Source organism: Chiloscyllium plagiosum, chromosome 6, assembly GCF_004010195.1.
Source record: "Chiloscyllium plagiosum isolate BGI_BamShark_2017 chromosome 6, ASM401019v2, whole genome shotgun sequence".
Classification (NCBI taxonomy): Eukaryota; Metazoa; Chordata; class Chondrichthyes; order Orectolobiformes; family Hemiscylliidae; genus Chiloscyllium; species Chiloscyllium plagiosum.
In genome coordinates, this window is record NC_057715.1 from 121,378,734 (window position 1) to 121,394,909 (window position 16,176).

At 40.3% G+C, this 16,176-nt stretch overlaps 1 protein-coding gene across 2 annotated transcripts in view; it reads left to right on the plus strand.

The window, feature by feature from the left end:
* Nucleotides 1-15,569, plus strand: part of tmed2 (transmembrane p24 trafficking protein 2) — a 22,510-nt gene extending 6,941 nt beyond the window's left edge. The window contains exons 3-5 of one of the 2 annotated variants that reach the window (XM_043692645.1): nt 2,969-2,989; nt 3,831-3,938; nt 11,250-15,569. In XM_043692645.1, the coding sequence (XP_043548580.1) occupies nt 2,969-2,989; nt 3,831-3,938; nt 11,250-11,374 (254 nt within the window). In that variant the 3' untranslated portion in view covers nt 11,375-15,569. The remainder of the gene's footprint in view (nt 1-2,968; nt 2,990-3,830; nt 3,939-11,249) is intronic. The other variant, XM_043692646.1, reaches the window with a different exon arrangement.
* Nucleotides 15,570-16,176: the final 607 nt, after the last annotated feature.

Genomic DNA, 16,176 nt, shown 5'->3' on the forward strand with positions numbered 1-16,176 from the left:
GGGAAGCGAAAATCATGGAGGAGGTGGAGGGCGTGGGTGGTGTCCCGAACGTTGGTGGGGAGTTCTTGGACTAAGGGGGACAGGACCGTGTCGAGGTATGCAGAGATGAGTTCGGTTGGGCAGGAGCAGGCTGAGACAATGGGTCGGCCGGGGCAGTCAGGTTTGTGGATTTTGGGCAGGCGGAAGAAATGGGCGGTGCGGGGTTGTGGGACTATGAGGTTGGAGGCGTTGGGTGGGAGATCCCCTGAGGTGATGAGGTTATGGATGGTCTGGGAGATGATGGTCTGGTGGTGGGAGGTGGGGTCATGGTCTCCAACCACTAGGAATGAACTCAGATTTCTCCAGTTTCCTCATATCCCCTCCCCCCACCTTGTCTCCGTCAAATCCCTCGAACTCAGCACCGCCTTTCTAACCTGCAATCTTCTTCCTGACCTCTCCGCCCCCACCCCCACTCCGGCCTATCACCCTCACCTTGACCTCCTCTCACCTATCGCATTTCCAACTCCCCTCCCCCAAGTCCCTCCTCCCTACCTTTTATCTTAGCCTGCTGCACACACTTTCCTCATTCCTGAAGAAGGGCTCATGCCCGAAACGTTGATTCTCCTGCTCCTTGGATGCTGCCTGACTCACTGGGAGGAGGCTGAGATATGTACCTCGCATCAGGGGTGGGCTTTGTTGGTTATTTCCTTTTTCCTACTGTAGCTCTTGACAGTTGAAGCAAAAGTCATGGAATGTTTCATCACATTTGCAGTTTTATACAAGGTTTGGGATTAACCTCATATACCTAAATTTTTCAGCATTTGAATATTCTTGTGTAGCAGGGAAAATGAGAAATAAAGGTGTTCAGCTGTCTCAGCTCTTCCCTCGCGGTCACTAATCTTGCACCACAGATTCTCTTATTCATGTGGAGTTAATTTTTAAAACTTTTTTATTGGACTTGTTTCATCACATGCTCCAGCTCTTGTTAAGGATACACAGATATTTAATTACGAATTTCACTTTTTAAAATGGCCATCACTTTGTATCTGTTATTATTCGTTTCATTTCCTGTGTTTCTCACTTCTGTCTGATTTTCACTGCTACTGCAAAAGCAATGAAAGCAAAGCTCCTAAGAATTATTAAAGACAATATTAATTCACTAATTAATTGCCCCAAAACTTGTGCTGGGCCTCCTCCCTAAACCGTGCAAAGAACTGTTTGAGATAGTGATTAGCTTGTTAAGCAATTGCAGAAGGTTTTTAAGAGTCAGTTACATTCATCTTGGGATTAGCGTTGCATATAAGACTAAACAGAATAAGGTTCATTGACCCTAAAGAACATCAGTAAATGGGTTTAGTTTTTACAGCAGCCATTGGTTTCATGGTGCCTTCTATTCAAGCCAGTATTTGGTTTCCAGCTTATTTTAATGAAAGTATACAAAGATGTCAGTGTTCCTGATATTTTATAGGAATTCCTTCCTTAAAGTTGTGTCCTCAAAGTGAAACTTCAAATGCAATAATATAAAGTGAATCAGAGTTTTCCTGTATGACCAATGTAAAATCAGATTCTGTAGAACCATGCTCATCAAGAACAAAAATTAAAACTTTGTAAACTTTAATTTTCTATAGTGCTAAAAAATCTTCTAAATAAAACAGCTTAAAATATAATGGAATATATTGACATTCCTGTTTTCTTTAAATATTCATAAAGGGATGTAGTAATCTCTGGCTGGGCCGCATCTATTGCCTGTCCCTAGTTGCTCTTAAGAGGGTAGTAGCGAGCTGCTTCCTACTGGTTTCCTCTTTCAAACCCTAGCTGTGGGTGAAGGTTGAGAGGTAAATGGCAAGAGACAAGAAGCTACCTAGGGGGAGACAGCAGCTTCAAGTTGCAATATCCTGAAAAGCCACAAACTGGAGTGGGAGTCAGCTCAATGCCATTCTAAAATGGCATTGATTGGATCACATGATCCAAAATCACGCTGGACATAAAAATACATTAATGAAAATGTATTAAAGCTGTGTCTTTATACCAACCCCATTGAAATCTCACAACATTAATACTGAACAATGTAAATCAAAGACATACAATATATCTAAAGACAAAAACACAAATTGCTGCAACAGCTCAGCAAGTCTGGCAGCATCTGTGAAGAGAAATCAGTGTTAATGTTCCAGGTTGAGTGACTCTTCCTAAAAAACAATTTTAGATATATATGTGAAGATTGTATTGACATACTGTACAATAGTGTAATACTACATTATCAGTTTTGTTTAGTATGACGAATCAGGTTCAAACACAATAGTGATGTTTTAAAATAGTCATGTGATATTCTGCAGCTATATTCCTATGTATTTGTCTGGTTAATTTCTTATGATATGACACTTTCTGACCCAAGTAATTAATACTTGAAAATGCCAGTGGCAAAGGAGAAGTAGAATTAACTGATTAAATGCATCTATTCTTTGACAAAGAATTCTTCATCTCCAAGGTTCCCTTGTGTGGATTTGAATGATGAACAAAAAAGCTTCCTATTGCATGTTAAAGTCTTTGATTTCACTTGAGATACCTTTTTTATTGTGATTGTCACCTTTACTACTTTTGTTTGTCATTTTGACAAATATCCTGTTTCTTTATAATTTGAAGCTGTACATTATAGCATTCTACTCTACATAATTATTTGTGATTAGATTGTCTAAGCTTTTGTTATGCACGAGAACTGTGCAAGTGGTTCTGGGACTCTGAAATGTGGGTCTTGATCAGCCAGCAATGTAAACCTGTTGAGGTATTTTATGCTATGGGATATGCTATTGATCGTCGGGCCACATGTCTTCACCTGTCACAGTATGAGGTGACCCACACTTCCAGATCCCAGAGGCACAAGCATGATATAAAAGCACCTTGTTTTTCACTTTGTCCCTTTTTTACTTAAGTGTTCCTTTATCTTGAACTTTTATTTATCCCGTGTCCTTCTGTTTACCCTTTCCTTCAGGTGGTGGGGATACATGGGATGGTATGTCAATCAGTAAACAATTTTAATGTCTCTTTCTGCTCTCTTCATTTTTGTTTTGTACTTTCCTGTTGATTGCAAAATTGAGCTTTTGGAACTTCTTTGTAGTTGTTTTTATCACCATTGGAGGAATCATAATGTCAGTGTTTCCAATGAAGTGTTATGGCTGTTTGTGCTTACAATACTAACCCAGATATGTAGGCAGAGTATGAAAATGGGGAGTTGCTGCTGACATTTTGGAAGTGTTTACAATGAAACTGCACAGCAACCAGATGTATAATCTTACTCACCTTGTTATTTTAAACCATTAGGTGGGGTGGCAGTCAATCTTGGGTCCCTTTTGTATTTTTTAATTGTGGCTATTTGGGGGCTTACTTTTTGTACAAGGAAGCAATATATTAATCACTGTAGTTTCATTAATCAGATTAGTAGATATTTAATATGCATTGATTTTGCTATCTCATTAAAATCAAAATATGCAATTCATTTATAAATGACAGCAGGCTGAAGCATGTCACAATTACACTAATGAATTACTACAGTGTAATGGAGCTCTCTTCTTTTGAGCTATTAGTACTTTGCATAAAATTTGAAACTGATACTTGCTATTCAAAAGTATGATATTTTACCTTCCAAAATTGTCCCTTAAATTTTGTAAAATGAACAAAGTTATTGAAGACTAATGTGCAGTTTGTCTTGTTGGCCATTTTTGACCGAGCCACTCACAAGTTTTTGGAGCTTCAGAAAATTGGCTGTTTACTACGAGGAATGGCTTTAACTGACTGAACAAATTAATGCATATTTGAGGCGGTTGCATTCTGATTTTGTTATTTGTTTCATAAAGCTCACCAGAACAAGTTAGAAGAGATGATCAATGAATTGGCTGTGGCCATGACAGCAGTGAAACATGAGCAAGAGTACATGGAAGTACGTGAGAGGATACACAGAGCAAGTATGTACACTTCCTTTCTTTTGAGCCATGTTTAGCTCGCTTTCACACTCATTCCCGGGCTGTGACATCTCCTATTTCCTCTGGTAAGAGGCCCTGGGTGGACAGCCCATTTATATGGGGCAGTGAAGCCAAATCCAAATCTATCCATGAGATGGTGTCACTAACTAACCATCAGGGTGGGAACACAAGTACTCCTCCCACGTGTTCAGACCAGTTTCTGCTTCCTTTGAGATCAATTTCTGGTACAGCCTGAGAATCAAAACACAAAATTGTTGGTTTGGATGACTGAGCATCTCATGCCCTACATGTATTTAATGTCACATCACATACCTGACTCGTGCTTGCACAATTTACACCTCAGGTTTGATGATTCATTTTTGAGATATGGACAATACAGGCAAGGCCTGTTGCCACTTGCCTGAGGTTATTAAAAATCAGTCCCACAGAATGGGGTAGCCAGTAGACTGTAGTAAGTTATTGGTGTGGAGTTAGACAAATTAGGATCATATTCCCTAGAATTTGGAAAGATAAGTGGTGTTTTGATTCTGCTTTTAAGATATAGGGAGAGAGGATAGCATTTAGTCCATGATGTCTGCTCCATCATTCATTCAGATCATGGCTTATCATCTACCTTAAATGCCTACCTCTCCCTATATTTCCATATTTCAATTAATATCATTAGTCTCCAGATACCTTTCTGCTTCTGTCTTGGCTTGAGCTTACACAGCTCTCTGGGGTGGAGAATTGCAAGGATTCACCACTATCTCGAAGTGAAGAAAGTTTTCCTAATCTCAGTGAACGGCCAAGCCCTTATCTGAAATTATGTCCCTGATGCATGATCTGGAAGGGTGCTGACTCTGCATGAGCTAAAAATTGGAACAATATCTATTGGAAACACTTCTCTAAAGGATGGTGAAAATTTAAAACACACTTTTGCAAATAGTAATCCATGTCGGATTGACTATCAATTTTTTTCTTTGTAAAAATTTTAATGAGAAAAAAATTTTTAATTTTTTTACAAAATTACAAAATCACTACAAAATAGTATAACAACCATATAATATAATGACAATAACAGAAAACAAACTACTATTCTACTCCACAAACCACTGAGAGGAAAAAAAAACTTCAATAAATAATTCTAAGAAAAAATATTAAATTAAACCATGTTAAACTAAGATAAATTAATTATATTCAGTTAAATTACTGCACTCAACGTAATTCCACCAAAGCTCCCCACCACTGGGAGCTTTTGTAAGCAAACCTGTATTTGTTCAGGATTCTTCCCCAAGTGTCCTCTGGACAGCCAGACATAGCCCTCATGACTACACAAAGGCCCTGATCAATATAGCCGATAAGTCTGCATCTATAGAAACAGAAAGGGCCGCCATATTCTATAAAACAGTTCTGTTTTCTGGTGCACCATACTCTTAAGGAAGTCCAGCAGGATGTGCTGCTTCACAAATCTATGCCAGTCTGAAAGTCCTGGGGGATTCTCCAACACCCAGCTCATTAGAATGTTCTTCCTTGATCAGAATGACAAAATATTAAACACTTTCTTCCTATGCACGTCCAAAGAGGGGAGATTTGGCAAACCCAAGAGGAGGGACTCCGGATCCAACTTAATCTCAGTTCCCAAGAACTCATTCCAAACACTCGCTATGGCACCCCAGTACCTATGAAGCTTGTGGCATGACCACAAGCAATGAGTAAGAGTGCCAACATCTGTTTTACATTTGGGGATGCTCCTGTCTTAAATTTCGCAAGTCGCTCCGGTGCCAAATGAGCCCTGTGGAGTACCTTCAGTTGCCCAGCCTGCGTCCTGTTACAAGTCGAAATCTTCCTTGCGTTCTCCCAAATATCCTCCTACACCTCCGATGAGATTTCCACCCCGAATTCCAGAGTCCAGATTCCACAGAGCCGCTCAATGTCCTTCGAAGCATTACTTCCTAACAAGTGATAGAAGGTGTTGACTGAGAGAGCGCCCGTAGACTGGAGCACACTCCTCTCCATATCCAACTTATAGGGACTAACCATCAATGTAGTCTTTTTCTATATGAAGTCCCTGACCTGAAAGTAACGAAAGAGGTCCCTCCGAGGTAGCTCATATTTCCGACTCAGCTGCTCGAAAGATATCATGACCTCCCCGTCAAATAAATCTCCCAAACAGGAGACTCCTCTAGACTCCCAGACCTTAAAGTCAGAGTCCATCGACCCCAGCCAGAATCCTAACATTCCTGCTATGGGAATGAAACAGGAATTTTTTTGTAAGTTGCTCTCACCCAGTTGCTTTATTCTCCATGCTTTAACCGTGTTAAGGACAATCTGGTTTCTGCAATAGTCCATAATTGTCCTCATCTACCATAAACAACAAATTGATGAGGAGGCATTTTGCCTGGGAGGCCTCTATGTCGAACCAAATTGACCGCAGGTCCTGGCAGGCCAAGTCAGCCACATAGGATAGTAAGGAACTCAATTGATATTTCTTAAAGTCCGGGAAATCCAAACCTCCCATCCCCTGTGGAAGCTGCAATTTGTCCAGCTGAATAAAAGGCGCCTTTGATGCCAGATGAAACATCCAAGCCAACTGTAAAGCCTCCGTAGTGCTTGCCTAGGGAGCATCAAAGGCAGCGTTCGCATGGGATATAGTAAGAGGAAGAATATTCATTTTGACCAGAGCTATTCTTACCCAACGAGGATATCAGAAGATCCTCCTAGCACCGAAGGTCCTGACTTAGCTTCTCCAGCAACTGCACAAAATTAGCTTTATATAATTGATCGAAGGCCAGGGTGACAAAAGTGCCTAAATACAGGAAACCTACCTGTGACCACCTGAAAGGGAAATGGGTTCTATCCCCAAACTCTGATTTTCTAGTAAAATCAGCCACTGGCATGGGCTCCGACTTCATTAAAATTAATTTTATATCCAGAGAGCAAACCAAATAGATGAATCGCTTATATCAAACGGGGCGCCGATGTTATCGGATCAATTAAAAAGAGAAGCATATCATCCGCATAGAGGGTGATCTTGTGCTTGTCTGGTGCTACCTCCGGGCAGTTATGTTGGGATCCCTCCGGATGACCTCCACCAGCGGTTCAATCAGCAATGTAAATAATAGTGGCGAGAGAGGGCTCTTATCAGCTGCCACTGCTGATACTAAAATTATCCGACCTTATACTATTCATGAGAATGCTGCTTTTGGGTCACTATAACACTGTAGCCCACTTGGCTAAAACTCCTCCAAGACCAAACCGCTCCCGTACATAAGAGGTATGGCCACTCCACCCGTTCAAATGCTTTCTCTGTATCCAGGAGACTACCAAGCCCAGAATCGAACCTTGCTGGTATACCTGGACCATGTTTAATACACTTCTAATATAATTAGTAGACCTACGACCCTTGATAAAACCTGTCTGGTCCTCCTTTACAATGAAAGGTAAAGCCCTCTCCAATCTTAATGCCAGCATTTTCGATAGAATTTTAAAATCCATGTTCAGTAACAATAAGGGCTTGTACAAAGTGCAATCCTCTGGGGATTTCCCTTTCTTAAGAATAAGAAAATTATTTGCTTCTCTGAGAGGATGGGAGGCAGTGCATATCCAAGAGTGGCGTGGCCAGCATGTTTAAAACTCCGTATAAAACTCACTTTGAAATCCGTCTGGGCATGTCACTTTACCACACTGGAGCTGTCTTCTAGATTGTCAGGGGGGCATTCAGAAAGGATGCCTGCTCTGAAGTTACACCCAGAATGTCCAGGGTCTTAAAAAAGGACTCCATCTTCAACAATCTGTCCTCACAGCCCTCAAACCGGTACAGCTCAGAGTAAAACTTCCTAAACGCTGCATTAATCTTTTTGGCATTGCAAGTAAGAGTACTAGCATTCTCCCTGATGGATGTGATAGATTGGGGGGCACTCTTCTTTCTGGCCAGGTACGCTAGATATCTACCCGATTTATCACCATACTCAAATAACCTCTGATTCGCAAAGAGATTTCCCTCTTTGCTGTCTCAGTGAGTGGAGCATTCAAAGTAGCCGTGAGGGCTGTAATCCACTGCAATTTGTTTACAGACGGTCTGTAAAAGTATGCTAACTCAGTTGCATTCAGGTGAGTCTTGAGCAAACGCTGCTGCTTTCCCCACTGCCGCTTCTGGGTCGCTGAGTAAGAAATTAGTCAAACCCCATGCATAGGCCTTGGCAGTCTCCCAGAGCACCAATGGATTATTGGCTGTATCCAAATTCATGTCTAAAAGAACTTGCTATCCTTCAAGAGGAAAGGGTCCATGTGCCAGTGCCGGGAGTCTATCCCATTACCACTGGCCTTGACCCCCATGTACACTGCCGCATGATTGGAAATGGCTATGTTCCATATTCTGCAAGAGAGCACTGAATTCAAAAAGGTCAGTGGGACAAAAAACATCAGTCTTGTATTGCACTTATTTGGATTAGAGAAAAAGGTGAAATCCCTACCTTAAGGGTGAAGACATCTCGACACATCCGCCAACCCCAGCTCCCTGTTCAGGTCCATCAACTGCCTGGATACCTGCAAGACCCCTAGGCACCCGGTCCACTTCAGGGTCAATAAGACTATTAAAGTCTCCCCATATAATTGTGTGACGTGCCCCAAGGGCCATCAACCTGGAAAGCGCATATGTTAAAAATTTGAGGGAATGTGCCGGGGGGCAATATACATTCATAATCCCATATTCCTCTTCATGTGTTAAAACTGTAGGAATTATAAACCACCCATGTTCATCTGTAATTTGGTCTAACCTTTGAAATGGGAGATTCTTCCGGATGAGAATAGCAACTCCTCTACTTTTTGAATTAAAGGACAAGAAAAACATCTGTCCAAACCCTCCCTGCTGCAACTTCAAGTGCTCCTTATCTGTTAAATGTGTTTCTTGCAGCAAGGCTACATCGACCCCCTCTTTTCTAAGGCTTGAAAGTATCTTTTTTCTCTTAATTGGTGAATGACTCCCCATAACATTCCAGGTGCACCATTTAAACGAATAGCTAGCCATAGCCATCCGAAATGGTTTGTGACCCCCCCCAGAAGGAAGAGCCCCTCTCGTAGCGTGCTGAGTGAAAACAATAAACAGTTCATATAAATTTAAAAATACAACTTGCAAATCTACCAGATCAAAACTTCTAGCAGCTCCTTTTACAACATACCAACATATAATACAAATGAAAGGAGATTTTCCAACTTGCCAACATGTTACGCACTAACTCCTCCGTGGCTCCTTATAGCTGAAGCCATGCATCAGTCCCAGACAACACAAAGTAAGAAAAAGTACACAAATCTTGTAACAAGAAAGTTAAGAGTGGGCACTCAACCGTCCCATCCACACTGTAACCCTAGGTACCCCTGATAGAACAGAAATATATAACACTCCTTCTCTCCCCCCACCACACACACACCTCCCATCCCATACCAAAGAGAACATCAAAAGGAAATGATAAAAGAACAAAGGGTGACAGGACAGGAGAGAGAAGGGAGATGAGAGAGAAAAAGGAAAAAAATAAGATAAACCCCATGTATATTTAACCCCCCCCCCACACCGACAACCCACCGACAACCAGGGAAACACAAAATAAACATTATTGTCCATATCATTCAAGCCAGCCAATCTGTTTTAAAGCATCCAAGAAGCATTAAAGCCTTTTCCGGTGACTCAAAATTCCTTCCATGGCTGAAACATAATATTGCCAGATATCTTATGGAATACTGGATATTCAAGTCCCTCAGCTGCCTTTTTACCTCATCAAAGGCCTTCCTCTTACGAATCACAACCGCAGAGAAGTCTTTGAAAAGCATAATTCATGATCCTTTGTATATCAGAGACTGTGGATCCTTCCCGAGTACTCTAGGGGCATCCAGCATTATTTGCTTATCTCTGTAGTGCTGGTGTCGTACTAGGACCGGGGGCTCTGGTTCGATCCAGGCCTGCGCACTGCGGCCCGTTTGACCCCCATCCGGCCTGCCTCGACTTCCAGCTTCAAAAACTGCAATAGTGGTTGCTCCAAGAAGCGGACAAGTTGGCCGCCTTATCGTTCTGGAAGCCCCACCAGACGGATATTCTTCCGACGGCCTTGATTTTCCAGGTTGTTGACCTGTACCTCCAAGGTCCATTAATGCTTTTCCAGAGCCTGGACCCGACCCACTGAGGATTCCATCGCAGTTTCGGAGGCCACGGCCTGTAGCTCAACCTCCCTGACACACTGCCTGAGACACTGGATCACTTGGTCATGCTTCTGCAGCATGATTGAGATCGGTTCAAGCCTGACCTGGATCTCCTCAATTGCTGAATCGATCTTCTCTCGGAGTTTCACAGACTCCGAGACCAGGCTCTGCTCCAGAGGTAAGATCCCTGGGATGATCGTGGAGGCTGACATTGCCGCCATGGGTGTGTCCGTTCCAGGGAGGGTCCCTGCTTGCTGCAATCCTCGAGGTCCCTTCACTTTGATCATTTTCCTAACTAATTTAAAATAACACTGAACAATTCCAGGGATCAAAAAGATAACTATTTCTCCCACATTGGGTAATAAAGGGACGGTGGGTGCACCATTTTGTCTGGGTTCTGGTGCAGGACTCGCAGGCAGACCTACTGGGTTGCCGCCATCTTGAATCGCCCCGACTATCAATTTTAAATTGGCTATTTTTATATTGTGCAAATGTATTAAGAGATATGAGGCAGAGACAAATATATGGATTTGGGCCGCAGGTCAGTCATGATTTCACTAAAATGCAGAATGAGTTTGAAGGCTGAATGGTCTTCTGCTATTCCTGTGTTCATTTGTCTATTGGTTGTACAGATTATGTTCCCTGATGGGGATGTTATAAAAGTGTGGCATATTTTGTGCTAATCTTTTTCAGACATCCACCCACAATAAATGCAATTTCATCATTTTAAACCTCTGCAGTGCTACTTCATTGCTGTAACCACTTGGCTATCACGTCATTCCATGTTCAGAGATGATTCCTATTTGGAAGGAACAGAGGAAAGTCAGTCCTTGTGTCCATCTTAAAAACTTGTTATGAAGTGGCAGTCTTTTTAAAAAAAAAAGCTACTGAAGTGCTGTTTATAGGAGAGTGTACACAAGAATCAAACAGCCAAATTTTAGTTTGAAGAAGGGAAGGATGACAAGAATTTATGAATCAGAAATGAACAAATTGGTGCAATCCCCTGATTACAAACCAAACTATAAGCGATGCCAATCTGAATATGATTTTTTGTGATTTTACAGTAACATTATTAGTTATGTGACTGGATCAGTCCTGTTTAATCCTATCATATTTTCTCCACAGTCAATGACAACACAAACAGTAGAGTGGTCCTCTGGTCTTTCTTTGAAGCTCTGGTACTAGTTGCCATGACTCTTGGACAGATCTACTACCTGAAGAGGTTTTTTGAAGTCCGAAGGGTTGTGTAGCAGCCTCTTTTAGAAGTTCAGCATCGGAGCCACAATCTGAAAAGGATCTGGTCACAACAGCTTTTAATACTTTGTCACTTGACTGAAAATCTTTCACGCACTGTGTTATTGGTCTTCATTTACTGCTGTTTATATAAAATCCTTTGTAGTACAATATTGGGAGTCCATGGGTATAAAAGAATAATTTGCAGAGGCCATAAGTTGCAATGTAGGGGATTTTTAATGCTCCAAATCAGCTCAGATCAACTGTACAAAGGGATCTGACGAATGTGCAAGCCCACCTGATGTTTTTAAAGCATTTCTGTAACAGTGTGTAAGCAGTTTATTTTGTTGGCAGTGCTGTACATAGATTGCCCAGCTTTTTGGAACATTAGTAGTTCTCTACAGTTTATTTTTCAAAGTGGCTGTGCGTTTCTGTGGAGGATTTATGAAAATTTACAATTAGTTTAATACATAAGATGTAGATTTACTGTAACTGTCCAGCCATTTTCTTGTTGTCACAGTTGATTTTCTTTTTCCTTTCATTATCCGCTTTCACCACTGGAACCAAATGAACCCCTGGGTTTTATGGTGGATTGTTATGGGTGTGGATGTTTTTATAAAAATCCATATGAAAATGATTTTTATTTGCTTTGCTGTAATTAGTTTCTAACATTGATGATGGGCTTAAACTGCAAACAAGATGGAAAAGCATTAGGTGTGTGGGTTGCTGATTAAGATGTGACCAGTGTGAATAAGTTGCTTGTACTTGGTCTTTTGAAAATCTTTCACTCGACAATTTTGTACAATTTATTTACAGTTATGGTTTATCTTCATGTTTAGAGGTAAACTTGTATTACTTTAGGCGGGAAACCAGCAGATAAAGCTCCACAATCCCACAACTTCACATTATCAAAGGTTCTTTTATTTTTTTAAGAATAAAGAGAATGTTTCTTGATTCTGAAAATGCAGCAGTTTAAAGTAATCCTGCATGTCATGGGCTATCCAGGCGCCCGATTGCACTGGTTGTTAACTCTTTGCCAATGATCGGTAATCTTTCTCGCAGAATAAGTATTTAATTTTTGGCTGTGATGTTGAGCAGTATTTTGTTCCCAATTTCAACTCTTGTACCGAGACTTCAGAATATTTGTGAAATCCCCATTAACTGAAACATTCTTTATTATAAAAGCCCAGAAATTAAAGCTCCGAGGAAGAATGAAGGTAATTTGGGGAAGGGTTGGTGAGATTTTTCACATTTTAAAAAAAAAAGTCCGGACCGACTTTACACCCCAAACAATGCTGCATTTATAATGAGATTTTGCAGATTTTGAACAGTGGAAAATTAATATTTAATTTGCCAGATAAAACCGATTCTCGGTTTGGAGAAGGTTGCAGATCTTCAGTGGCTGGTAATGTATAATTAAATGCTGTCTGGTATTTTGAACCACGGAGCATCTGCATTGATTTGGAATTTGACTTATGGATATTGGCTGGAAAGACTTTTGATGGATTAAAAACTTGTGGTGATTGTGGGATTTTCAAAAAGAACAGGTTCATAAACCTTCACCTGATTTAAAAAGAAATCAGCTGTCTGCCAACACTTTTTGAAATCTTTATGTAACATCACATCTTAAATGGATCAGATGTGATATGATGTAAATTCAAGTCTAAAGTGTATCTCTAATAAAATGACCCAAGCCAATGATAATTAACGTAACATTCTCACATTCTCTTCAAATGATTTGAGGTGCAGAGGAGCAGTGATCATTGTGTTTGCATTCTGTCTTTTGTAAACATTTTGCTGCCTATATGTGTACAGGTAAAGTTCATTACAGTAAACAAAATTCCAATTGCATTTTTAATTCAAAGGGAGGCAGTATGTACATAATCTTGCCAAATCATGAGAGCATTGTTTATTTGATCATTTCAGGTGTGTGTTATAACGTGCTGCTTTGTTGGTAGGAATTTGAACCATATGATCGAATAGCCTCACACTGGTGTCTCATTCAAAGCCAAGAGTCAGCTAATGCTGTAAGACCAACAGGGTTTTACCCGAGCTGCTCCGTACCTCGCATCTCTTCTTCTCACTCTTTTCTTCTCCCCCACCTCCCAAAGAGAACTCCATCTCTTCCTCTTCCTCTTCCTCCTCCCTCCACCTGATGAGGGTTCAGCTTTGTGAATGATCCTGAGTTAGTATTACCATGGTTGCTGAATGTCTGTAGTTTGCCAGTGGTGAGTATTATTGCTGCAGTGATCTGGTGTAGCAGGAATCACTAAAGACACTCAATTTTTAAAATGATATTCTGCAAATGCAGTTTTACTCTCTTGAATAAAGTTGGCCAAATTAATTTGAATAAAACAAAAAGGTGAACTTGCAAAAACTGAGAATCTGAAACAAATGCAATAAGGGTGAAGTTGATGTTTGGGGTTTGTACAATCCTAATGAAGAGGAATACAAAATGCTCACCGTCTCTTTACATATGCTAGGATTAGTGCAGCAAATGTATAATATGGTTATTAACCAGAAATTTGTCATTTAAGACTGTTTTCCAACTGTCCTTGTACAGTCACCTCCATAAAGATACCTAGTCTTCCACGTTTGAAGGTTGTGGTACAGTGACAGATATCTAACATGTGGTAACCACTCAATTGAATTCAGTTCCAATCTTATTTGTATTATTTTCCATGAGTGTACTTTCAAATAAAAAATATATTCATTAAAATAATTTAAGTAAATCAGGACAATCCTGTTGAATTTCCTAGGCCAAGGTATGGAGATGGGAGGTGTTCAAATTACATGTGGTTGTGGATTCTGTTGTTCTTATCACCTAAGATTTTGAAATGATTTCCTAACTTACCTGTTCTATTGACATTTTCGTTATACTCCCACCCTCCAGGTGCTTTGGTTGAATCGAATAGATCTGAGCAAAAAATACTTTCCTTACTCAGTGCTTTGATATTAATTGTGAAAGTTAACTCCTTTTTCAGTGACCTTTGCAGTAAGAATTAACTTGTTTAAATTGCAAGATCATTACCTTTTAATACTGGAAGGATTCTCTGGTGGATGATGTGGTACAAGCCTTAGAATTCAAAATCCATTTTAACCTTGAACTGTGTTAAATTAACTGATATTTGGGACCATACGAAGAATCCTCTGCCCTAGTGGGATAAACAAGAGTTCCTACCTCCTGATTGTGAATTCGAGTGAGGACAGAATTGTGCTTGGATCCTTCCTCCAGGCCGAAAACCTACTGTCGCTCACTTTTTGTGACTGATCACTGTAACAGGGTATTATTGGGTGTAATGGAATTGTGTCTTAGCTTGAAGCTACTAGTTTCAAGAAATGAAGGGGATGTTTGACATGGAAATGAATACCGACACTTTTAGAATCTGATCTTTCTAACTTTCCTTGTGAGCCATCGTGGTTATTAGTTACTGCAGCTTGTTTCCCTGAGGCTTGTTGAGTTAAACTGTGCATCATTCTGCGGTGCCATTGTTCAGACCACAGGTTGTTTCTCAGCATGTCTTGAAATAACAGCCATTCATTGGCAAGAGATGCCTTTTTAAAGCAAGAAACAGCTTTCATTATGCAACACCCCAGGACATCCTACAACACTTTACAGTCAATGAAATACTTTTGACATGTATACAATATTGAAACGCTGGAAACACAGTAGCCAAATTGGAAGCATGACATTACTGGGATAATAATCAGATCTATTTAATAACACTTGAGGGATAATTGTTGGTCCCAGGACATCAGGGAGAGCTCCCCTACCTTGAAATTAATTGCAGAATTGGATTTGGGGTATTGCAGGGAGTCATTTTCTTGATTATTGAGCCGAGCCAATTTACTTCAGAATTTGACACTAACAGCTCTTGCTGTTTTGTCTTGTAACTTGAAACATGTAACTGTCCTTACACCTGCTTTAGGCACCTCCACATGTTCACTAGTGGGGAATGTGACCACTGGAAGTTAATTTCTGTAATTTTAAAATAAAACCTTTTAATAAAGTTACACATTGCAGTTTACAAAATTGGATGCATTTAGTTGATTTATCAATATGGTCTTGGTTTGTATGATTCAAAATTCTGACTCTGTTATCAAAGTGGAATTTTGTTTTTACTGATCAGGTTTTGTACAGTGTGATGTGGGAGCTGAAGTGGAGCAGACCTGGACTAGCTGCTCTTTTTAATAAAATGTTGAAACGTTAAATAAAGAAAACATCTGGACAACTTTTTAATTTACTTTTTCAGCTTGTAATCAATCTTTTACATCTGTTCTGTGGCTGACTTCTCAATTCTGCTCCATAATTTCATCTCTTCAGTCCTTCCTTCCTATTTCCTGAACACCACCCTTCCTCTGTCCAGTGTTTATAATGGCAGAATGTCACAGGAATTTATTTTTTGCCCATGAGTTCTGTTGAACCATGGAGTTCTGAAATTGACGATGAGCATGAATCATTACATGGTTTAACTGGAGGCTGTAGATTGTAATACCTCCACTGATGCTGATGCATTTTTACATATTTTATCGATCAGTGGATGTATGTAAGTGGCAAGATGAGTATTTATTGATAATCCCTAATTGCATTTGTAGTTAGTGATAAGTTGCCACTTTGGGCTGTAACAGTCTGAAGAATAAAGCCACAGTGTTTGTTAAGGAGAAATTTCAGGTTTTTGACACAGCAATAATAAAGTCACAATGGTGTGTAACATGGTGTTCCTATCTGTATGCTGTCCTTGTTGGTCAAAGCATTGTGGATCATAGGCACTGAGGCTGTGATGTTCCACAGTGGATGGGTAATTATGGAGTGTTGGAT